This window comes from Ovis aries, chromosome 17 (genome assembly GCF_016772045.2).
Source record: "Ovis aries strain OAR_USU_Benz2616 breed Rambouillet chromosome 17, ARS-UI_Ramb_v3.0, whole genome shotgun sequence".
NCBI lineage: Eukaryota > Metazoa > Chordata > Mammalia > Artiodactyla > Bovidae > Ovis > Ovis aries.
The window spans coordinates 60,705,111-60,728,979 of record NC_056070.1 but is presented as its reverse complement, the minus strand read 5'-3'; the positions used below and the strand labels follow the sequence as shown (position 1 = coordinate 60,728,979).

At 54.8% G+C, this 23,869-nt stretch overlaps 1 protein-coding gene across 1 annotated transcript in view; it reads right to left on the bottom strand.

The window, feature by feature from the left end:
- The window catches only part of RBM19 (RNA binding motif protein 19), a 121,355-nt gene that overhangs the window by 88,033 nt on the left and 9,453 nt on the right, over positions 1–23,869 (bottom strand). The window contains exons 9-19 of the mRNA XM_027956555.2: positions 22,831–22,902; positions 21,723–21,926; positions 20,264–20,394; positions 19,412–19,533; positions 18,878–18,974; positions 18,223–18,333; positions 13,829–14,029; positions 12,229–12,358; positions 5,549–5,718; positions 4,655–4,715; positions 664–743 (exon numbers count right to left, since the gene is read on the bottom strand). Coding sequence (XP_027812356.1) covers positions 664–743; positions 4,655–4,715; positions 5,549–5,718; positions 12,229–12,358; positions 13,829–14,029; positions 18,223–18,333; positions 18,878–18,974; positions 19,412–19,533; positions 20,264–20,394; positions 21,723–21,926; positions 22,831–22,902 — 1,379 coding nt within the window. The remainder of the gene's footprint in view (positions 1–663; positions 744–4,654; positions 4,716–5,548; positions 5,719–12,228; positions 12,359–13,828; positions 14,030–18,222; positions 18,334–18,877; positions 18,975–19,411; positions 19,534–20,263; positions 20,395–21,722; positions 21,927–22,830; positions 22,903–23,869) is intronic.

Genomic DNA, 23,869 nt, shown 5'->3' with positions numbered 1-23,869 from the left:
CCTTACCACCCAGAGTCCAGCCAGCACACATCTCAGAATGAGGAGCCGGGAGGGCGCCACCCTGGCTTGTAAACTCCACCCTAGTCAGCTCCATTTCATACTGCCTGCCTGGCCTAGACAGACACAGGCCGTTCCAAATACTGGTTTAAAAGGGATCGTGGACCCGTGGGGCCCTTCCACGCTCCCTGCATTTAGAAGCCTATTCAAGAGGCACAAGCATGAGCGCCCAGCCTGTCCGCAGTGCCCCCCAACCCTGGCCACCACCCCACACAGCAGGAGACATGGCAGGTGACAGCGGGAACCAAGGGGGTCTCCAGAAAGCAGGCACACAGGAAAACACGGCCCCTTACCCCCTTCCTGCCAGCAAACCCAAGCCCTTCTCATGGCCTGGTCTTGGTGTTCCTTCTTCAGAGGTCTGCTTCACCGGTCTCCCCGAGGCCTGGCACAAACCAGGCTCTTCTTGATCGAGAGTGTGAATGAGAGCACCGCAGAGACTGGGGGAGCCGAGGAAGCTTCAAGGCCTCAAGCTGCTGTTGCCTAGGGCCTCGGAAGACGTGGACTTGCCTGCATTCCTGCTCCATCTCAGAGGCTGGACAGGACACCCGGCCCCCCGCGCCTGCCTAGGGCCACCACAGGGGGACCCCGGCCGAGACCCCTGCTTACCTGGAGCTGCTTGAGAGCTTTCTGTGCCTGCTCCGGCTTCCTGTATTCCACAAACCCAAATCCCATGGACAGCAGCACTCCTGAAAGAGACAGAGTTGGGAGTCGCACCAGGGCGCCGGGTGGGGAGGAAAACAAAGAAGCTGGGAGGACCAAGTTCAAGGGTTCCCAGGGGCCCCCTGGACGTCCCCTCAACTCTCTGATTTCTTCACGCCCCTCTTGGTTTCCAGAAAGACCCCAGCCCCCGGTGTGCCGTTTATTACTGGTCGTCTGGAAGAATCAGCCAACGCGCTGACAGAGCCGCCACCTGAGGCCTGGCGGACTATTAATTAACAGATGATAGACACGATAATTAACTTTGTGATAGAATCCCGTCTTCCAGAGGGAGGGATGACCGCCTTTGGGCCAAGCAGCAAAAAACTCTACCCAGGCAGTCCCCTGCTTCCTTACGTAGCACACAGAATGGACACATGCGACAGAGTCAGGGGCGACAGGGGCTTACTCTCCAAAGTATTCCTGACCGTCCAAGGGCCTCTGGTTCCCAGGTTTCAGACATCAGCTTGGGACAGGGAGGGTGACTGTGTTAGGTGACCCTCTCTGGCTCCCTACTGCTGGGACGTGAGTAGCAAGAGTTCAGAGAGCCAGGGACAGTGCAACCATTTATATGGAACTTGGCTTCCTGTACGTAAACGTGTATAACTGCGGGGACGCACGAATAAGCTATCTCTTGACATCTCGCCCTTTTGACACAAAATGGGACGCCAATTACTGACTGTATTCTGTATTCTTTTTCATAGCTGCACTCAAAGAGGGCTGGTTCAAGGCTGATGGGCTCAAAGGACGTTCCAAGGTATATCATTACTGACTCAGTGGTCCTCATCTCTGCATCTCTTCGTGAGGCTGAGCCTCTGCCACGCGCCCGTGTGTCTGCACTTCCGCTCACAACCACGTGTTGTCACAACAGGGGTGCCCAAGGCAGGAAGGCATTCCACACAGCCCAGATGTGCGCGGCTCTCTGGGCAACGGCAGGGAGGCTCAGATGGAACTGCTGGCTGACGCGCCGCACCGCCCTGCGGGGACTTCCAGTATTTGCGTTGTCAGAGGATCTGTGCGATCTCTGTTCTCAGGGTCAATGGTGTGGGTGGTGGGTGAGGGGTGTCTGTGCACACAGGCTATTTAAAAAGTGCATCGAGACGGTGCAAAAGGCAAATACACGAAGTCAAGTTCATCACCAAGTCACTGACGCTGTGCAGATCCTTTCTGCCCCTCTCCTGCCCTGGGAGGCTGATGGCCACAGTCAGCACAACCTGGGCTCCCTGGCCTTCTGGTTTCCTGTTGGGTTTAGCCAATGGGAAGCCCTGATTTGAGATGGGTGGGTGGAGGAGAGAGCGTTGAGGGTCCTGGTTCTTTCCAAGCACTCCACTGTCTCCTTGCTCTGGTGTGTTCTGGCAGCTCCAGTGTCCAACCCACACCCTTGGCTCTGCTGGTGGCTCTTCTTTTCTGAATATTTTTTTATTCGGCTGCATGCAGGATCTTTAGTTGCAGCATGTGGGATCTCGTTCCCTGACCAGGGTCGAGCCCGGCCCCCTGCGCTGGAAGCATGGAGTCTCAGGCCCCTGCCTGCCCTCTATCCCCAGGGGAGTCCCTGGGGGCCCCTCTTCTATGGCTCTGGCCACACGACTCCTTCCCCCACAGCCTCTGGGCTCAGCCACTGCCTCAGCATCCCGTGGGTCTCAGCCCAGCCCGCGCCCAGGCACTTGGTTCCTTCATTACAACTGTCCCCTTGATGACCCCAGCTCAGCCAGCTTTCTGGTTCCTCTAGAGCCCCTTGCTGATAACAGACACCGATGGATGAGCCCAGAGAGCAGGGCTCTCAGAGACTCTTGAAAGACTGTAGATTTGGGGAGCTGCTCACGACACTGAAAGACCAGATAACTGCTCTAAAGCTGAAGAGTGTTCTGGGGGGGCCGGGAGGCAGGCTCCAGAGGGGCAAAGTGACACCAAAACCCACAGGAACAGCCTCAGTGGAGTGGGGGACCCCTCTGCAGCATGACTCCTGGGGATCACCAGATAACTGCTCTAAAGCTGAAGAGTGTTCTGGGGGGGCCGGGAGGCAGGCTCCAGAGGGGCAAAGTGACACCAAAACCCGCAGGAACAGCCTCAGTGGAGTGGGGGACCCCTCTGCCAGCATGACTCCCGCCCCAGACTTCAGGGATCACCTCTTTTCCTGAACCCGGCACAACAGAGCCTTCATGTTGCTCACCTGCTGCCTGCATTGCAGCCTTTCCGTGTAGCCTAAAGTATGTATGCAGTTCTTGGGGAAACAGGGACGTTACAGTTTGAACTGTGCCCTACCCCCATCCCTCCATGTGTATGCTGAGGTCCTAATCCCTGCCTCTCTGAATGTGACCTTATTTGGAGACAGGTTCCTTACAGAGATAATCAAGTTAAAGATGAGGTCATTAGGCTTCCCAAGTGGTGCTAGGGGTAAAGAACTCTCCTGTGCAAGAGTCGCAGGTTCAGTCCTTGGGTTGGGAAGATACCCTAGTGGAGGGCATGGCAACCCATTTCAGTATTTTTCCCTGGAGAATACCATGGACAGAGGAGCCTGGGTACAGTCAATGGGGTCTGAAAGAGTCGAACACGACTGAAGTGACTTAGCGGCAGCAGGCTAAGCCCGAATCCAATTAAGACTGGAGTCATTATGCAAAAGAAAAGGGGTGGTGGGAGCGGGTGGGCAGGGGTACACGGGGAGAATGCCGCGTGAACATGAAGACCTTCCCTTGGAAGCCGAGCAGGGAGGCTGGAACACATCCTCCCTGACAGCCCTCAGAACAAAGCAACCCTGCCTGCACCTTTATCCTGGACTTCCAGCTCCCAGAACCGTGGGAGGGTGAACTTCTGAGGTGGAATCTACCTGGTTCCTGGTGCTTCATGATGGCAGCCCAAACCGATACAGGGGAATGCCCCAAAGCCTGTGCCACGTGTCTGCTTCAAACTCTCCAAGGTGCCTCTGGGAAAAAGCACAGACTCCTCTCCCCAGCAGGAAGCCTTTCTGTGATGTGGAATCAGCCTACCTTTCCAGGAGCATCTTCTGCCCCTTCGGTACATTCCCGACCTGTTACCACAGCCCTCTGCTGCCTCCTTCAGCCACACACCCCACTAACTGCTCCGTCTCCCTCCTCTCTGAGTCTCAATCAGACATGGAGAACCCCGGGCTGGGCTCCTGTCCAGCCAGGCCCCCCGGGCTCTCATCACTAGCTCATTTATTTCTCAGGACACAGTCATGGGCTGACCCACATGGTATCCCTACAAATACCCCAAATTGAAGGGATGGGGACTCTGTGACTGCAAAAAAAAAAAAAAAAAAAAAGCAAGGGCCGAGGGCCTGTCCGTCATCTGTAGGAAGCCAGGGCTGGAAAAGAAAAATAGACCAGAGGCCAAGGGACTCGTGAGACTGCCCCAGGTGGACTGGAGGGATGAGGGTGCCTGGCCCAGGCACCCCAAGGCCAGTGAGGGGCGTGGGTGACTTGGTGGAGTGTTTCAGGTGCCCCATATCTGGGTGGTTGGTCTTGGGAGGGAAGCAGGAAAGCCCAAGATGGGTCGGTTCCTGCCCCTCCCTGGAGGGAAGATCCTCCAGGAGCACAGAGATGCTGGGAGGATGGAGAGGTGTCTGCCACTGAACAGGGTCAACCCTGCCAGCCCCCTAACAGCCCTGCTCTGAAACCACTCCTGACACTCCAGCGTGGCAAAGGGTCTCGACTCAGGAGAACCTGATGTGCATGGATGCTCCCGCTGGAAACCGCGAGTCTTCAGGGACCCAGAAAGGAGGACCATTTTGGACGAGCCAGACAAGAGAGTGTGGGGCTGGCAATGCTCCGAAATGATAGGAGACCTTCAGAATGAGTGGGTGAGAGGCACCCTCACCCCTGCCCGGAGCAACACCATTTCTTTCACAATTGTTTCTCTCTGACTGAGCTCTCATGTGGAATACCTGCTTTGTTCTTCTTCTTGGAGATGGAGCAGCTCTTCACCGCACCCACTTTGGAAAACACCTGGAAGAGAAGGTCGGCACGTGTCACCAGATAATCCTGCAACTGGTGCAGGCGTGTCTTGAAACAAGGGTCCCCAACCTCCAGACCGTGGACTGGTATCTCCAGTCAGATCAGTGGCGGTGCGAGATCAGAAATAAAAGTGCCAAGAAATGAAATGCACTTGAATCATCCCAAAGCCATGGCCTCTGTCCTAGTCTACGGAAAAATTGTCTTTCACAAAATCGGTTAGCGTCAGAAAGGTTGGGCCCACTGACTGACGAAAGCCGGAGGGGACCCAGGCCACCGCAGGCGTGGGCAGGAAGAGAGGAAGATCGGAGGCTCCTGAGCTCCCCATCGTCTTCCCCTCTGCCCCCTCCTATGAATGCAACACTCTCGGCCAGCAGGGTCTCCTGGCAGGGTTGCCCCCGACATGCTCACTGCTGTGCCCCTGCTTGGCTCTGTCAAGCCAGGAGACTGCGCTGGCCTGGTGCTTACGTCAACCTCACAGACACCACGTGGGGAGGGGCCTTGTCTTCTGACTGCCTCTTTCACACCTCATACACCTCCCTAGGCACCTGGACAGGCCCTCTCGTGTGTCACGGGCACGTGGACGCCTCTCCCAGCCCCCACACTGGTCTGGCCACGGCTCAGATCTCTGGGTGAGATGTCTACCACACAGCCTAGCAAAAGAGTCAAGCGGGTGGCTGTAGGTTATTCATTTACACACTGCCGCAGGTCTCGCTTCCAGGCGAGGGGGTGGGGAGTGGGAGATAGATGCAGGGACCACAGGGATGGATCACCAGACTGGAAGTCCCGCCCCCAACCCATTCCCTCTGGGCCAAGAAGTCACTCACTCCCTTCAGTGTCTCCTCGGTGGTGTCAAAGTTGAGATTTTTGATAAACAGAGTGCACCCGGGAAGGCTCTCTTCCTCCTCCTCTTCCTCTTCTTCCTCCTCTTCCATCTTTGCTGAAGCATCGTGTGCTGCTCTGTCCATCGGCTGTTCACATTCTGGGGTCTCAGCGTCTGCACAGGCCAACCGCCCCCCAACAAAAGAAATCCATTAAATAATGTCTTACCTGCCTAAACTCCAGGACCTAGAGCACAGAACCTGCTGGACCAAGGGGGATCAAGAGGGTTCTGCCTCTGAGTGGCCAGCGTCAGGAAGGGACAGGACTCTGAGACTCTGGCTCGTGCTGGGTTTTAGCAACTCTTGGGGGGCAAAGTGGGGGAGGGGAAGAACCCATCCTGCCCCGTCTTCAAGAGAAAGGAGTGCGCAGCACAGACCAACAACCAGGAGCCCTACCAGACAAAGCAACATTCATCTCAAGGAACAGCATTGCAGGGGAAGGGAAGGGCAAGCGTGAGGTTGTGAGTTACAGGGTGGGTGTACGGCTGCAACTCAGGCCACTGGTCAGCCCTGGTGGCGGGCGAGTGTGGAAGCCTCTCGAGGCTGAGAATCGCATCAGGACCTCCTGAGAAGTTATGCTGCTGGGAAATGTGTTCTATTTGGGTCAACCTCCCTAGTTTCTTTCATGATCAGGGTCTGGGGACAATCACCCTTCCCCCACATACAGATTTTGGAAGCTCTTCCCTTACCGAGCCCTACCCCCGCCAACCACCACCACTTCAGGGAAATCAAACCTCATCTCAGCCATTCTCCAAGGCAGTTCATCACCACCTCTCCAAGGCTCCCTCCCCCACCCCAGGTCTGAGCCCTGCACACAATGGGGACCCTCTGTTCTCTTGTGAACACTTGCATTCAAGTAGTTCAAGCCCAAGGGAGCTGCTGGGGTTTCAAATCTGTCCCCTGCATCCTCATGCTGAGCACCAGAGCCATCCCCATCTCCCTGGCCCTTTCTGATGCAAGCCCACTGCCGGCCAGTCCTAATTAAACTTCAACCACTTTGTCACGAAACAACCCTTTCAAGTCCTAATGGAAACAGCAACAGTGAGGACTTTGCCGTTCCACATCAGTTGAACGGGCAGCCTCTGCTGTTGGCACTCCCTTGGAGGTAAACCTAGAATCTAGACTCTCATTCCAGGACAAAAAAGAAGAAATCTACATGAAGGCTCCCTCCCCTACCCGAGAAACTCACACAATTTACCCAACAAGTGACTCCGTGGGGTGGCCATTTGTCCTCAAAACTCAACTTTCAAAGCAAAGCAGGGTGGGAAAAAAGTATTGTTAATGATGGGGAAGATAGCTATGCAGAGAGGCTGAGACTCCAGGTTCTGAATGAGAACTTCAATCAGAAAGAAGACCATGACCTTCAGCTTTGAAGGACACCCGCCCCACTGGCTCTCCTTGTGCCTGATGTCTTGGAGACGAAAGGAGAAAGGAAGAGATGCTGATCAGATGCCCCACCGCGTGCATGGGCTGAGCCAGGCACTGTAAGGACGTTATCCCATTGCTGACCGCAGTGGCCACATCACCGTAAATGGGAGGGGCCCAAAGACAGTCACTGCATCTGAACCCTAAACCCCAGGCATCTTCAGGCTGGGAGACAGGTTCACGGGAGACTAACCGAAAAGAATCTTTTTCTGCAGAAAAGACTGGTGGGATTGATAGTGACCAGCAGAGCTCACGGCCATTTAGGTGGCAGCCTGTTTGTGGCACCAGCCAACGGCTGCCACGTGGGAAGATGGACCCAGGTTATGGACGGGTGCGCAGAGCTTCCACAAGAAGCTGCAGGGTCATGGCTAAGGGCACAGACCTTGGAGCTGGTAGCTGTGGGGCACAGCCTGGCTCTTTCTGGATGTGGGACTTCGCAGAAGTCACCAAACCTTTCTGTGCTTCCTTCTTTCCATTCAGAAAAGGGGAAGAGCAATCACACAGTTATAAGAGTTAATGCACAGAAGCCGGGGGAACAGTGGGCTGGGGGAAACGCTGTGAATCCCTAACTCTGAAGGCCCATGGCTGTGAGAGGCAGGCTGGCCCGTGGCAGGCTGTAGAGAACAGCGGGTGCCACAGCTCTGAGTCCAGGGGACCGTGTCTCTGCTGGCCACGTCCCCGGGAAGGGCTTCCTCCTCCCTGGGTGGCCAGGCCCTGCTGTGGCCCACGCCCACATCTAGAGAGGTGCGCAAATGGCCGAGGACGAAGTCAGAGGTCGTTGTGAAGTGCGCTTCCTCCCCTGACCACCAGTGGGCAGAGGACAGGAAGACTGGGAAGGAGAAAGGATGTATCATGAACCAAATAGATGCTTGCCAACGACCTCACCAGGATTGAAGAAAAGAGGGAAGAAGCAGGAGCAGGATGGGGCTGGGGGTGGGGGTTGGGGGTGCTGGGGACCAGGGGGGAGGCTTGGAAAGCAAGGTGGGGTGGTAGGGGGCTGGGAGAGGAGGGAGCTGGGGGGTATGCTTCCATCTGTGGTTGGCACAATAAAATCCAGTCACGCGTCGCCACATGGGGCTTTATTATAATCGGGCCGCAGAATTTACGGTGGCTCCCTCCCCTTCCCGGCTCTGGGCGCGGAAGGCTGACAGCACAGACTGTTATCAGTTGCAAGCAGCTTTTCAGGACCTCCCCCCACTCGGAGCCCTTTATCTGGAGGTGAGGGTCTTGGTTGTGGAGAGATAAAACACACTGTCCCCCTCCCTCGAGACGGGTACAGAGAATGGAGGGCTTTGCAGAAAAGAAGGTGGGGGCAGGGGGAAGGGGAGAGGGGGGCAGTGAACAAAAAACTCCATCCATTCCCCTCCTGCTTGCCTTCCTGGGGAGCCTGGGAAAATCCAGGGCTGGGGGCTGGCTGAGTCCCCAGGGCCAAGGGGACGGGAGCTGGGGAAGCTTCGTGGACAGTGTGTAGAGGGCGGGTGTGGGGGAGGAGCAGGTGAAAATGAACAGCTCGGGACTGTGTATGTGATTCGAGTATGAAAGGGAACAAAAAAAGGTGAAGGAGGCCAGGAGATGAGCTCTGTGGGGATCTGCCTGCCGATTTCAGTGGGGCCTGAAATCAGCAAAGGCGCGCTTAACTTCTTGGCCCCAAATCCCCTGTATTTGCCACAACTACAGGCTTTCTCCTCCCTGCTCCAAGGCCGCCTTTGTGTGAGTGGCGGCAGGACCTTGGACAGCAGCCCCTCGGAGGAGGTAGGGCCTGGTCTGGGATGCTCAACACCTGCACTCTGGGAGTGGGCGGGGCAGTCTTCTGACCAGCGTACACTATTTTGGCAAAGCCTCTCCTTGAAAGGCTCCAGAATACTCTGCGTCCAGGGCCCACATCTATGACTGTGACAGCTCAGCTTCCCCCTAAAAGCTCCCTCTGTCCCCCGATCAGCCTGGGAGCTTCTGGGGAAAGTGGTATGTGTTAAGCCCATCCTGGTCACTCCAGCTTAGCAGCTGGTATCTGGCTGATCCTCAGGGCTGAATTCGAGACCATCCGCTTCAGCTGATGGTGCTGAATTAGGCAGGATGCGGGTCAGAGTAATGGTGATGGACGGGCGGCTTCTCACTGCACTCTCACAAATGCCTCCTGCCTGATCTACAGATGCAGAAACAGCCTCGGAGAAGGCTGGCGGCCTGCCCGGTCACAGGGCTGGGAGAGGACAAGGAAGACAGAGACTTCCCCAGGAGCCATAAGCCTCACATCCTGAGGACCCGGAGTGCTTAGTGCAGGGCCTGGCGGGGAGGAAAGGTGGCTTTGGCCCGTGGACCTGCTCACCAACCACTTCCTGCTTTCCCACCAGACACTGGGCGCTGCTTTCCCAGGGGCTGGGGTACAGCAGTGCGCAGAAGCGGCACTCGCCCCGCGGGATGGATGGCTAGTGAGGGAGTCGGACAGACAGGAAGTGAAGCCGTAAGGATGCACATCTGAAAGCGATAAGTGTTTGCAACAAAGTAAGAATGAGGTGAGGACTTCCCTGGTGGTCCCGTGGTTAAGAATCTGCCTGCCGATGCAGGGGACGTGGGTTCGATCCCAGATCGGCAAAGATTCCACATACTGCCTCGGGCCAACTAAGCCCATGAACCCCAACTACTGGGCCCACAGGCCCTAGAGCCCGTGCTCTGCAACAAGAGAAACCACCGCAATGAGAAGCCCAAGCACCACAATCAACAGGAGCCCCCATCTGCCCCAACTAGAGAAAGCCCGCGCACAGCAACCAACGCCCAGCACAGCCAAACCGAAATTAATTTTACATGAAGAGGGAGGCGAAGGGGTGGGTGCACACTGGCACCCATGAGGGGAGCCACGGCATGACTGCCACGGATGGCACCACGTGCTGCGGCTGAAGGTAACGACGGAGAACAAACCTTCCAGCGTCACCAAGCTCTACCACGTGCTGGGGCTCGGGACACAAGGACAAGGACGACCCAGCCCCTGGCTCGGGACACAAGGACAAGGACGACCCAGCCCCTACCTTTCACAAGGGGAGATAGAGAAGCACAGAAACCCTCTTTCCTGCTTTCATTCACTCCTTGGAGTGAATTCATCAAGCCACCCTATGCCTGGGGCCCCACGGGGTGCTTGGCACCCAGCAGCAAGTGAGATGGCGCTCTACACCCTCGTGGTTCATGCTCCAGCAGCTCTGGATGTTAAGCAAGTGAAACAAATGAATAGGCAGGATAAATACAAACTGTGACGAACACCACAGAAGAAAAGGATGGCGTGACAGGAGGGGAGCACCAGGACAGGTGCAGAAGGGCACGGCCACGTGGCAGCAGCCACCACGCTCAGTGGTCACCAGGGCAGGGAGAGGCCTCCGCTGGGTCTGTTCCCAGGACCCTCACTCCTGGCAAATCCGTGCTCTAAAGGAGGACTTGCTTTTGGCAAAAAAACAAGAGTCACGTCCAAGTTTAATAAGTGAAAATCAAAGTTGGCGATAATGTGAGGCTGATGGCTGATTAAGAAGAAATCGTGATCACATAAAGAAAATTTGTTTTGAAGAGAGCATAAGCAGGTTGGAAGAAAAGGCTAATCCAATCTGTAGACAAAAATAACTCACAGACGGGGGCCAGTGAGGGACTTCTGAAAGATCTGTATCCATGGTTGGTAACCCCAATGGGGAGGGGTGCTTTGGGAGCCCTAGAAAGCAGAGACCGAGGAATTTTCCTTCCTAATGGAAATGAGCCTTCTTGTCCAGGGGTTCCCAATGCCTTGTAGCAACTGGGCCAGTCCTGAAGGAGGTTTTACCAATCCAAGACGAACTGGGAAATGCAGACAGCTTAGGGAGGTTTGTGAACAGCAAGGTCTATTCAATCAAAGGGCTGTTCTTTCATCTGAGGATTTTGTTTCCCACTGCTCACTTCTCCCACTCCTATAACACCCCTTCTTTTATTAGGGGTAGATGGGGGATGCAGTTCTTTAATCCTATCTGAATAAACTGGCAACCTGATGGTAAGATGGGGGTAAGGAGGAGGGGTATTACCGATGAGATCTTTTTTTAAAAAATTGTTTCTTGTTTTTATTTATCTATTTTTGGCCAAACCAGGTAGCACGTGGGATCTTAGTTCCCTGACCAGGGATAGAATCTGTGCCATACCCCTACAGTGGAAGCCTGGAGTCTTAACCATTGGATTGCCAGGGAGGTCCCCGGGCAAGATCTTACTGTCTGGTTAAGGGGCTGCCAGGTCCTCTCTAAAGATCTCAGATTCTAGGATGGAATCATGGGCCTCTGACCAAGTGGTTCTCAATCGAGGGCTGCACTGTCCCCTAGAGGACACCTGGCATGCAGGGGACATTACAATTACAGGGGACGCTCCTGACATTCAGGGAGCAGGGTCAGCAAGATGTCTTACAATTCAATTTGCACAACAGGGCTGACAAGGAAGAGCTGTGCTGCTGAGCGCCAGCAGCGGCCCCTCCCCACCCAAGCGTGAAGCGGGTGGGGTCTCAGGTCCCTCCCCTTTCCTGCCTTTGCAGTCACTGGACACCAGAGGGCGCCATACCATCCCAAGGACCCAGAGACTGAGTATCTCTTCCAACAGCCAGGCTCACCTATCCTGGCAGATGTATGAACGAGAAGGCTGTTTTCTCTTGCTCTGTTCTGAATCACTTCTAACAGATTCTGCTGCTATTGCTGCTAAGTTGCTTCAGTCGTGCCTGACTCTGTGCGACCCCATAGATGGCGGCCCACCAGGCTACCCTGTCCCTGGGATTCTCCAGGCATGAACACTGGAGTGGGTTGCCATTTCCTTCTCCAATTCATGAAAGTGAAAAGTGAAAGTGATGTTGCTCAGTCGTGTCTGACTCTTAGCAACCCCATGGACTGCAGCCTACCAGGCTCTTCCATCCATGGGATTTTCCAGGCAAGAGTACTACAGTGGGGTGCCATGGGTTCTAGCTGCCTTTTTCCCCCTTTCACAACCTTTACTTGACAAAAAAAAAGTCAGCCTACCTTAACCATACCCATCATTTTTACGTTCTGTTTTTTAAGGACAGTTTTCGTGCCTATAAAATCCAAGCGTCAGGCACCCACCAGTCTCAGGATGAAAAAAGCTTTCAACCAAATACCCGATACACAGTTTGGTGCTGCCCCCAGCCCTCCGTCCTTCCCCTGCCTGCTGCCTCAGGACACCCTGACCTCAGACCCAGCTCTCACCTGTCTCTGGCTCCATCCTGTCCGTTCCCGCTGGTTCCACTGGTGCGTCCTGGGGTTGTTCTTTCTGGGGGGTTGGGCTGGAAAAGACGCCCATTGGAGCCCACTCCAAATAAAGGGGGACGTGGTGGAACTGCAGAGAAGCAGGGAGGGGGATTCAGTCCACAACAGAGACCAAGAGCCTGAGGCTCAGAGTACAGGTGACCCTCTCCCCCCACCCCAGGGAGTGGAGTCAGGAGGAGGGGCACAGCCTAGAGCCCTAGGTGCCGCCTGAGCCCTGAGAACAGGGGGCTGTTGCTGCACCTCGGGGTTCAGGGGAGAGGTCAGCATCTGCTGTCACTGGACACATCTGTGTCCCCTCAACCTTCTCTAACGGAGTGTGAATGGGAAGCGGAATTGGGGGCAGAACCATGGATACAGGGCAGCCCCCTGGAGGAAGTACGGCAGGCCGGGGGACAGCGGCTTCCTCTCCTTCCACAGACACACACTCACAGAGAGTGCCTGTGCACACATGTATGTGCAGAGAGTTCTTCTTTTTAAAGGATAAACAAGAAAAGCACTCAAGTGCTTGAGAGAGAGTAGCTACTTGCAGTGGGTTGAATGGTGGCCCTCCCAATGATAAGTCCATGTCCTAACTCCCAGAACCTCTGAATGTGGAAAAATGTGTGCCAAGTAAATGATTCTGAGATGAGGTCACTCTGGATTATTTGGGAGGGCCCTAAATCCAATGACAAGAGTTCGTGTAAGAGAAAAGGAGAGTGAAGATCTGAGTTGAAGAAAAGGAGAAAGCTGTGTGGACAGAGGCAAAGACTGGAGGGATGCAGCCACAATCCAAGGGATGCCTGGAGCCACCAAACGCTGGAAGCGGCCAGAAAGATCCATGCTCCCACCTCCAAGAGCCTTCAGAGGGAGCATGGCCCTTGGCCCCTGAATAGCTTGATTTCAGAGTTCAGACCCCCAGAATTGTGACAGAAGACATTTCTGTTCCTTTAAGCCACTAAATTAGTGTTATCATGGCAACCACAGAAAGGAATACACTAATACATATATTTTTTCCATAGTAACCAAAGGGCTTCCCAGGCAGCACTAGTGGTAAAGAACCTGCTAGCCAACGCAGCAGACATGAGACCTGGGCTCGATCCTCGGGCTGGGAAGATCCCCTGGAGGAGGGCATGGTAACCCACTCCAGCATTCCTGCCTGGAGAATCCTATGGACACAGGAGCCTGGCGGGCTGCAGTCCATGGGGTCACAAAGAGTTGGACACAACTGCAGTGACTTAGCGTACACCAAAAACCAGGAGGTAGCCTGCCTTTCGGCTTTCAACTAATTGTAGGTACAAGCCAACCAAGTACATGGATGATGGTTCAAGTTCACGGGGCACTAGGAAGCTGAGGGACCCAGGGTCGGCAGGGAACCAAGGCAGGCTTCCTGGGGGATGTTTGGAGCCTGCCTTTCACATTTTCATCCAAAGGTGCTGCCAGGGGCACAGTATGACAGAGACGGGTGGTTCCCAGCACATGCCAGGCCTAAGGTCTATGCCAAGATGGCCCATCCGTCAGCTCCCTCTGTCCTCTCCTGGAAGCGGGGCTCGGGTGGCCCTACCTTGGAGTAGGCCAGGTGTCGGAAGGCCTTGCGGGCCTCCAGTGGCTCCAGGAACTCCACGATGGCTGTGATGCCGCCCTCCGGCAGGAGCACGCGGCCCAGGCTGCCAAAGCGGCTGAAGGTCTCCTGCAGCTCAGCTGCCAGGGTGCCCGCGGGAAGGTTCTTCACCAGGATCACAGTCTTGCTTCGTTCGGCTGCAGCCTGCAGGGAGGGGACAGCTCAGGTGGGATAATGGAAGGGAGCCACTGGACCCCCAATGGCAGCAAGTGATGGGTGGATAAAGCCACACCAGGCGCCCATGTGACACCTTGGGTACCAGGCCCTTAGGAAGCTGGCCCAGGAGACCCTGCCCTCTCTGGAGGGGGATGAGGGTCAGGGATGAAGGTGAGGGCTCCGGGGTTGTACCCCCCTCCCACCCTGGGTCAAATTCCAGCCCCTCCACTTCTGAGGTGAGGCAGATTCTGACACTGCCTAACCACAGTCCTCACTGGACCTTCCAGAACACTCCGGCCAGGGCCGGGACCTGAATCCCTGCCCTCAGGGCCTCTGCCAGGAACTGCAGACCGCCTGTCACCACACGAGTGAGGAGTTAACACCAGGTTGAGAGCGGCCCACAGTCCTCTGGAGTTGGTGCGTCCCCAGTCCCTTGGGTGGGACAACTCTGACGCTGAGTTGGGTGGGTGTCCCCCCGGGAAAGCCTCAGCCTGCTGCCCCAGCAGCACAGCCTGTACTGGGCTCATCCACCCCCTTGCCCCTTCTTCCCTGTGTGTTCTGTCCAATGACTACCTGCGCTTGAATCTGTCTCTGAACTGGCTTTTGGAAGAATCCAAACCAAGATACCAGGTGTCCAACCTTGAGAAATGCACTCGGCTATGGCTCAGCCGATCACCTTCCACAGGGACACGGCACCCATTTCATGGATCATTCTGGGAAAGGAGTCTATTAAGTTGACATAAGCAAATTGATTCAGGATGAGTCGGCTAACGTTAGCAATTATTTTCTTAAAAATGAATGACAGATGGAGTATAAGAGCTGAAAAACTTAACAGGAAGAATTCCAGGCATGGAGTCTATCTGGGTACAAGTCTTACCTCAGCCACTGGTCTAATTTGAAACCTCTGATCAAGTGTTTTTCCTCTAGGCCTATATTCTTTTCTTTTATACTGGAGTATACTTGGTAAAGAATCTGCCAATGGAGGAGATGCAGGTTCGATCCCTGGGTCTGGAAGATCCCCTGGAGAAGGAAATGGCAACCCACTCCAGGATTCTCGCCTGGAGAATCCCATGGACACAGGAGCCTGGGGGGCCACTAAGAGTCAGACATGACTGTACAGCTGAACAGCAACACAGCTGACTTACAGCACTGTGCTGGTTTTCCGGTTATAGTGAAGTGATTCACTTACACATATATTCGTTCTTTTTCAGTCTTTTCCCATATAGGCAATTACAGAACATTGAGTTGAGTCTCCTGTGCTCTTTAGTAGGTCCTTCTTTTTTTTAAAAAAAGAGTTGTGTTTATTTTCTGGCCATGTGGCTTGTGGGATCTTAGTTTCCAGACCAGGTATCAAACCCATGTGCCCTGCAGTGAAAGTATGGTGCCCTAAACACTGGACCACCAGGGAAGTCCCCAGTAGGTACTTTTTGGCATTTTTTTGGCCACACCACTTGGGATCTTAGTTCCCCAGCCAGGGATCAAAACCCCTCGTGCTGCAGTGGACATGTAGTCTTAACCACTCTGGACCACCAGGGAAGTCCTACAGTAAGCAGGTCCTTGCTGACTATCTATTTTATATACAGTGGTGTGTATTTATCAATCCCCAAACCTCGTGTATCCCTCCCCACATTTCCCCCCTGGTAACTGTATAAGCTCTTCTTTGAAGTTTGTGAATTTGTTTCTGTTTTGTAAGTTAATTCACACAATTTTTTAAAGATTCCACATGTAGGTGGTATCGTATTTGTCTTTCTCTGAATTGTTTCACTTAGTATGATAATCCCTAGGTCCCTTCATGTTGCTCTAAATGGCATGACTTCATTCCTTTTCGTGGCTGAGTAACATTCCATTGTGGATATGGACATCTTCTTTATCCATTTATCTGCTGATGGACATTTCGGCTGCTTCCATGTCCTGGCTGTTGCAAATAGTGCTTCACTGAATGTTAACGTGAATCTTCTCAAATTGTGGAAGGCAAAAGGAGAGGGGGGCAGCAGAGGATGAGATGTTAGATAGCATCAACTCAATGGACATGAATCTGAGCAAACTCCAGGAGACAGTGGAGGACAGAAGCGGCTGGCGTGCTGCAGTCCGTGGAGTCACAGAGTTGGACACAACTTAGTATCTGAACAGCAGCAACCGCATATATGCCCAGGAGTGGGGCTGCTGGATCATGTGGTTGCTCAAGTTTTAGTTTCTAAAAGAACCGCCACACTGTTCTTCACAGCGGCTGTGCCAATTTGCATTCCCACCAGTGGCGCAGGAGCGCTCCCTTTTCTCCACAGCCTCTCCAGCATTTATTGTTTGGAGACTTTTTTTGATGACGGCCATTCTGACTAGTGTCAAGTGATACCTGATTGTGGTTTTGATTCGCATTTACCTAATAACTAGCAATGCTGAGTATCTTTTCACGTGCCTTTGGCCATCTGTATGTCTCATTTGAAGAAATGTCAACTGAGATTTTGTGCCCACTTTCTGATTGGGCTGATATTGATATTTGATTTTTGATATTGCGCTGCGTGAGCTATTTATTTTGAAGATTAATCCCGTTGATCACATCAACTGCAAATATCTCCCCCCATTCTGTGGCCTGTCTTTTTGTTTTGATCATGGTTTCCTCTTCTGTGCAAAAGCTCTTGTGTAATTAGATCTCATTTGTTTATTTTCATAGCTCTAGGAGGTAGATCCAAAAAGATACCGCTATGATTTATGTCAAAGAGAGTTTTGCTTATGTTTCCTTCTAAGGGCCTCAGTTTGCGCATCTCCAAATTGGGCTAATGGCAACACCCACCTTTTAGCTATAGGCCTCCCGCGGTTGCTGTGAGGGTTGAGTGAAGAGAAGGGGACAGAAGCCATCGGCAGCGGGGGAAAAGCTGGGCACCATTGGGTGTTTAAGTGTAACTCACGTCACAGGGTGCACTGTTAAGAGGCATGGACTCTCGGGCCTGCATTCAAATCCAGCTCCACCATAACCCAAGACGAGTGCATCTGTGACTGTGGGCCCTTCTGTACAATGGGAGCACAATGGTGCTGCCTCTCCGGGGTTGCAATGAGTGTGAAAGAATTAATAAAGCACATAAACGTGCAAGAGGGCTTCGGGAAGCCCTAGTCAAGACACTAGCACACTTTCTGAATTCATCCATCCACTCACCGACGAAATGCCCCTGCCCATCACTCCCACTTTCTACCCGCCCGCTTACCATCCGGCCATTTAATTATCCTTCTACTAGCTACCTGTCCTTCCACCTGAACCATTCTTTTACAGTGAAACTCTACAGTTTGGCGAAGCGAGGAAACTGCAGATTGGGGGTGTAAAGCCCTGAGACTGAGTCCAGGCTCCCACGACAGACCCCCTGTCTGGCCTTTTGGTCCTCCCATCTCTGCCCCGGACCTCAGGTTCCTAGGCTGTAAAATGCAGTGTGTGCGCGTGAGGGGGGTGCGGGGGGTGGTGATGGTTCAGGTGTTTCAACAGGCCCTCGAAGACTTCACTGTCCAGATACCTAAGAACCTCTACCTAGTGGGGCAGAAGCACGTGGAGGACCCTCCCTCCACGTGGCTCAAGAAAGGTCTCAGCCCCCACACACTCCACAGGTGCTCTTAGTAAGGTGCTAGCGGGGCAGGGGAGAGACAGGATGAAGGATGCTTAGGGCTCCCCCCGAACCTGTGTAAGGGCCTCGCTGATAGCTCAGTTGGTAAAGAATCCGCCGTGTGATGCAGGAGACCCTGGTTTGATTCCCGGGTCAGGAAGATCAGCTGGAGAAGGGATAGGCTACCCACTTCAGTATTCTTGGGCTTCCCCTATGGCTCAGCTGGTAAAGAGTCCGCCTGCAATGCAGGAGACCTGGGTTCGATCCCTGGGATGGTAAGATTCCCTGGAGAAGGGAAAGGTTACTATCCACTCCAGGATTCTGGCCTAAAGAATTCCTTGGACTGTACAGTCCAAAGGGTCGCAAAGAGTCAGTCACAACTGAGCGACTTTCACACACACCCCCAACCTGTGTGCAGAAACTCTTGCCTATCAGCCCCCAAGAGACATCATCCAGCTCCGACAGGCCAGGAGTCTGAGCCAATGACCTTTCTTACTTTAATTGACAGTTGCAAAGTCAACGTCTTTGACAGACCCGACCCTGCAACTCTTTCCCACATCCCTTGATGTTGAGACCCCCACCCCCGAGGGCACCCACCTGGCTAAAGGAGTCCAGACAGACCCCGTTGTCGAGGAGGAAACGCCGCACTTCCTGGACGAGCTGGGTCTCCCCCAGGGCCACGCGCACAGCCACGCTGCCTTTGGTCTCCTGCGAGAGGGAAAGGGAAGGTGCCCTGTTGGCTGTCGGGCAGGTGACAGATCAGCTGTCACACTTCCGAACAGTCCGAGGAGGAGGCATGGACAGAGCAAGACCCTATGGATGCTCCCCGAGGATGCCCGCTCTGACTTGATGGTTCTGGGTTCCACATCTGTCGGGGTGAATCAAGGACCCCACGTTCACCCCTCCACTCGTACGTAAGGGTCTCATGTCAAGCTCATTCCCGCCTCGGGGCTTCTATACAGACTCAGCTCCACCCTCTGTTCAATTTATGCTAGAACGTCTCACCCCTGAGGGGCCTGCTCATTCTCAGTCTCCCTACTTGGCTGAAACTTTCTTCAACTTATCACGCCAATGCACAGTGCCTTGGTTAATGATCGCATCTCCTCCTCTGCTGGAAGGTTCAAGAAGAGCTAGACTGTTTCCCATTATGGCCCTGCTGGCTTCCTGCCCAGAACCACTCCCCAAGAGCAGGTCCAGAGCACCCCCTCCCCTGCCCAGAGCAGGGGACATAACAGAGGGGGCACCCACTCACGTGGTCGAACACTTGACTCTTGGTGGCGCTGTACTTCTGGGCGATAGCATCGGCCACGGCGTTGGGGCCCATGAACAGCGTGTTCCAGTTGTGAGAGCTGAGGCAGGACAGAGAGGTCAGAGGGACAGTGAATGGGGGAAGCTCTTTTCAGATGCAAAGCCTGTAAAAAAGGAGCTCCTGGGCCTGCCTCCCTAAGTCCCCAAAGCCTCCTCCTGCTCTGTCTTACCTGGTGTGGGCCAAACCCCCAAGACCCGCAGACAACAGAGCCATGATGATATTAACACCCCCTCAGGTCCGTCAAGCACTCACTCCGCACCAGGGACCAAGTGCTCTGCTTATACTAACTCACTTGGTCCTTACAACACCATGAAAGTGAGGCACCACTGATTCTGATTCTAATCTTACAGATGGGGAAACTGAGGCGCAACAAGGTTACGGATGAGGAGCTAAGGTCACCATGAGGAGCCAGGAGCCCAGGGGGCAAGGAGAGGAGGGACGAGGACAGGGAAGTCCGGGTCGGAGGAGGGTAGAGACCTGGAGCTGTTGGCTTTGTCCTTGGACTCCTTCTTCTTTTTGTAGGACGATGATCCCGGGGCATCGGCATCCTCACTGGCCTCCTTCTTGACAGTGGATGGTAACACGTGGAGCATCCTGCCCTGCAGAGGGGACGAGAAGGAGGTGAGGACAGGCAGGGGGCTAGTGCTTCTACACCCTGCCCGGGGGACGCAGGCCTCTCCACGCGGGGGCTGGACCGGCGCTGAGACTTCTGTCTTAAGATGGGAGCCTCAGGCAGAACACCCATGAGGTTAGCACAGGGGTCTGACACCACCTCAAAGAGCATGCTGAGCCGCTTGTAAGTAACACCTGTGGGCTCTCCACCCCACCCTGTCCCTGCGAGCACGTGCGCTCCATGTGGGCAAGGATCAGGCCCGGCCGGCACCCACAGGGGATCAACAGATCGTGAACGAGTGGATGAATGACAGGAAAGGGAGGCGCGCAGGCCAAGCACGTTCCTTGGAAAGAGAAGCTTCTTACATTCTATACTATGGCCATTGCAATGCCTGGTTCAAAACTCTTTCCTTCCTTACTCCTCCTCAAAGCGGTATTTCTCAAGCCGGAGAGCACGTTCATTTAATCCACAAACACTTTTCAAAGGCCTACTATGTGCCAGGCCCTCCTCTAGGCACTAAATCAGGGACCAGAACTGAGCAGACCCTGCCCTGGGTGGGGACCCTCCCAGCAGCTCGGATCAGGAGGCGGCTTCACGGGCATCGGGTGTGCGTCTCTAGAAGCTGGGTCGCATGTCTGTGCCTGCACATGTGCACACACTCACGGCCTCCTGCCACCACCTGGGCCCACCAGTCGCCCGCCAGCCCAGGGGCTCACCTGGAACACCTGCCCGTCCACCTCCGCGTAGGCCTTCACGGCGTGCTCCGGGAACATGAAGGTGACGAAGGCAAAGCCCTTGGGCTTCTTGGTCAGGCTGTCGATGGGGTAATGCAGCTCCGACAGGGGACCTGAGGGCAGGAAGGGTGTCAGTGTCCCGTGGGCCGGGGCCAGGTGTGAGCTCCATGCAGGAAAATTCTGGGCACTAGTCAGGGGAGAGGTTTTAACCAGTGAGAGTGTGGAGCTGAGGCGGCTGCTGGGCCCAAGACAGACAGTGGCAAGGGGCTGCCACGAGACCCCCACCTGTCAGGTCAGGGTGTCCTTCGTGCGTCTATCCCGAGAGCAGGGTGCCTGGGTGGGCTGGGCCCTGCCTCCACCACCCACTCCCTGTGTGGCCACAGGCCAGCCACCAGCCTTCACGGGCCTCAGTCTTCTCATCTGTAAAATGGTGTCATGAGTCCTCAGCTCAGAGGACATCAGGGAGGGTTAAATGCACTAATACGTGTCATATACTAAACAGGGTCGGCTGATCACACAGGGTCTCAAAAGTGTCTGCTTGGACATTACAATGCTCATATTAACGTACACCCTCTCCACTGTGAACACCAGGGTGTGGCCACGTCCTCCTTCCCAGATGGACAGACGAGTCTACTGACCACCCTCTCTTCTGCACCGGCGCTGCCTTGTAAACCAGAGCCCTGGCCTGCGTGGGAGGATCTGGCAAGCAGGACACAGGCTGGGACATGACACCCAATTTGCCAGATGGTTGAATCTGACTCAGGGTTCCCTTCTCCTTGGGACAGGGCTTCAACCAAGCTCAGATCCTTCTCAATGCACAGCTGATCTCCAAACAGAAGTGGAGATCCCCCTCCAGGGCATCTTAAAAGCATCTCAACCTGGCCCCTACCCACCGTTTTGTGCCCCTGCTTCTTTCCTTCTCTTCAACAACCATGACCTTACAAACAAGCACAGCCCTGTGTGCCAAGCTGAACTACCGGCCTTCAAGTCCCTGTCCGGCAAAGTAACGCTGGCAGCACAACAGGGAAAAAAGCCCTCGCTGGCAAACCTATCTGGATGCTCGGTCTGAGAGCAGGACTATTTAGACAGCAGAATTCAGACTGGAGAGAGTGGGCTTCCGAGACCAAAGTGAGGGTTTGCACACCAGGGATATCTCAGAAAACCATACTCAACTCCGTTAATTCTGAGTTTTAATGAGTGAGAGCTAAGGGAGTCTGGGTTCAGACCACGAAAGGTGGCTGTGATGCTATCTAGGACTTCAAGCTCCACTACCTACAATCTGTCTGACTGATAGCAGCTCAGAGATGGTGAAGCCCATTTTATGGATGAGAAAACTGAGACCAGCGAGGGAAGTCGTCAGGCCAAAGTTAAGCCTAGGCAGACAGGGACTCAGGCCACTTGCCCTGGGCATGTGTGGCAAGCCAGAGGCTACCCCCCCTACCGTATCTGGAGAAGAGCTTCTCCAGGTCCTCCTCGGAGCTGGTGTAGGGCAGGTTTCGCACAAAGAGCCTCCCGGAGTCGGCCAGGTCCTCCTCCTCTTCGTGCTCCCCGAGCGTCCGGCCTTGCCAGGGTTTGGCACCATTCTTCAGGGGTGCCTTGGCCGCGGGGACGTTCCTTTCCCTGAACACCTCGATGTAGCGTCCACCTGGGCGAGGAAAGGCTGTCAGGGTCTGGCTGGGGGGAGGCCCGGAACCTCCCAGCTTCCAGACTCATCACTGCTGTTGCCTTTCAGAGGCCACGGCGAAGGCGGCTAGGGATGGCACCGCATGCCAGGCTCTGCTCACCAGGGCGGCACCCCAGTTGAAGCCAGGCCTGAATGTCACTCGGCCTGCGAGCTCGGCTTCAGCCCTGGAGGAGCTGGCCTGGGTCCCGGGGCTGCATCTTCCCGACTCCAGGGCCCGGTCCCTGGCGCTGCCCAGGGAATCATCTCGGGTGACAGCCCCACCGTGCCGCTCAGCTGTGTCCCTGCATCCCTCTGAGTGCCTGATTACACTGCAACCACCACCTTCCCTCTACACGCACATAGCAGGTACTCAATAAATCCTACCACCTGGCCTGCGAACAAGACTCCCTTCTCTAAGAGAACTCATGTCCTCACAAGGGGTTGATGGCTGGATCTGAGTCCACACCAGGGAGGGGTGAGAGATCACGTCCTTGTATAGAGTCGAGACCTCCCACGTCTGGACCTCGCACTTGCTGTTCCCTGTACCGGAATGGCCCCGCCCTACAAAGCCAGAGCTGGCTCCCTCAATTCCTCCAGCTTTTGCTCCAATGTCACCAGCTCAATGTGGTCCAAGCAGACACGATCCTATTTAAATCCTCCAATCCCAACCCTTGCCTGCATCTGTCCACAGCACAGCCCCTCTGGTTACTGCCTCTCTCTCCCCTCTCGATGTCCTCTACAGGAAACTCAGCCTGATCTGCCCCAGGAGGCAGGGGCTTTATCCTCAGTGCCCTGGGCAGTGCCTGGCAGCGCACAGCAGACCCCCAACATGACCTTACGGAGTAACTGACTGAAAGAACACCTGCCACCATGCGGGCATCCTTACCCATGTACTCCCTGTTGCATTTCAGGGCCTTCCTCACTTCCTCTTCACTGCTGAAATCCACAAAGACATACCCTGCAAAAGGACCATGACAAAGGTAAGGTCCGGAGGCTGCAGACACTTATGGGAGCCACGGAGGAAGACTCACGCTGTGCTAGGTGTTTGGGGGAAGCAGCAGGAAGTGGTGGCAGGAAACCTACGGTTTTTGCCAAATCTCAGATTCTTCCTTCCACTCCCCTCGCCCCAAGGCAAATTTCCCTCTGCAGGAAGCATTCTGACCCTGCGGCTGGCTTTCTGGAATGAAAATGCTGGACCACAGGCGTCACAAACATAGGCGATCCTGGCCTCCCTCCCAGCCTCACCCCGCGCTGACCAGTGCCTGCTCCTTGGCTTTCTCTGGACAAGTGTCTGTGGTGGCAGGGCTGTGCCCAGCTTGGCACCAGAGGGGCCACCTGCACAGTGACCGCCTGTGGCTCTGACTGGCACAGACAAGGAGGTGCCTTTCCAAGGAGTCTTTCCGAGAACGAAAGGCCTCGACCTCATGGGGCCTCAACCCCGACAGCCAGAGAGGCCTCCCCTCCCCACTTTTCCAGAGGCGTGCTAAGACAGAGGTCGCCAACCTTTTGGGCACCAGGGACTGGTTTCGTGGAAGACAATTTTCCCACAGACTGGGAGTGGGGATGGTTTCAGGATGATTCAAGCGCATTGCGTTTATTGTGCACTTTATTTCTAATATTATTATATTGTGATAACGTGGTAATTTGAGCGATGGGAGTGGCTGTGAATACAGATGAAGCTTCCCTTGCTGGCCAGCTGCTCACCTCCTGCTGTGCAGTTCCTAACAGGCCGTGGACGTGTACCGATCCGTGGTCTTGGGTCGGAGAACCTGAGTTAAGTGATGTCCCCACAGACACATGGCTAGCAGGTGGCAGGGCCATAATTTGCACCAAAGGCCAGGGTTCTGGTCTGTATCACAAGACCCTCCCCTTGGGGACTGCAAAAGCCCCCATCCCAGCCCACCTGCCTCCTCAGGCCCTGCCCT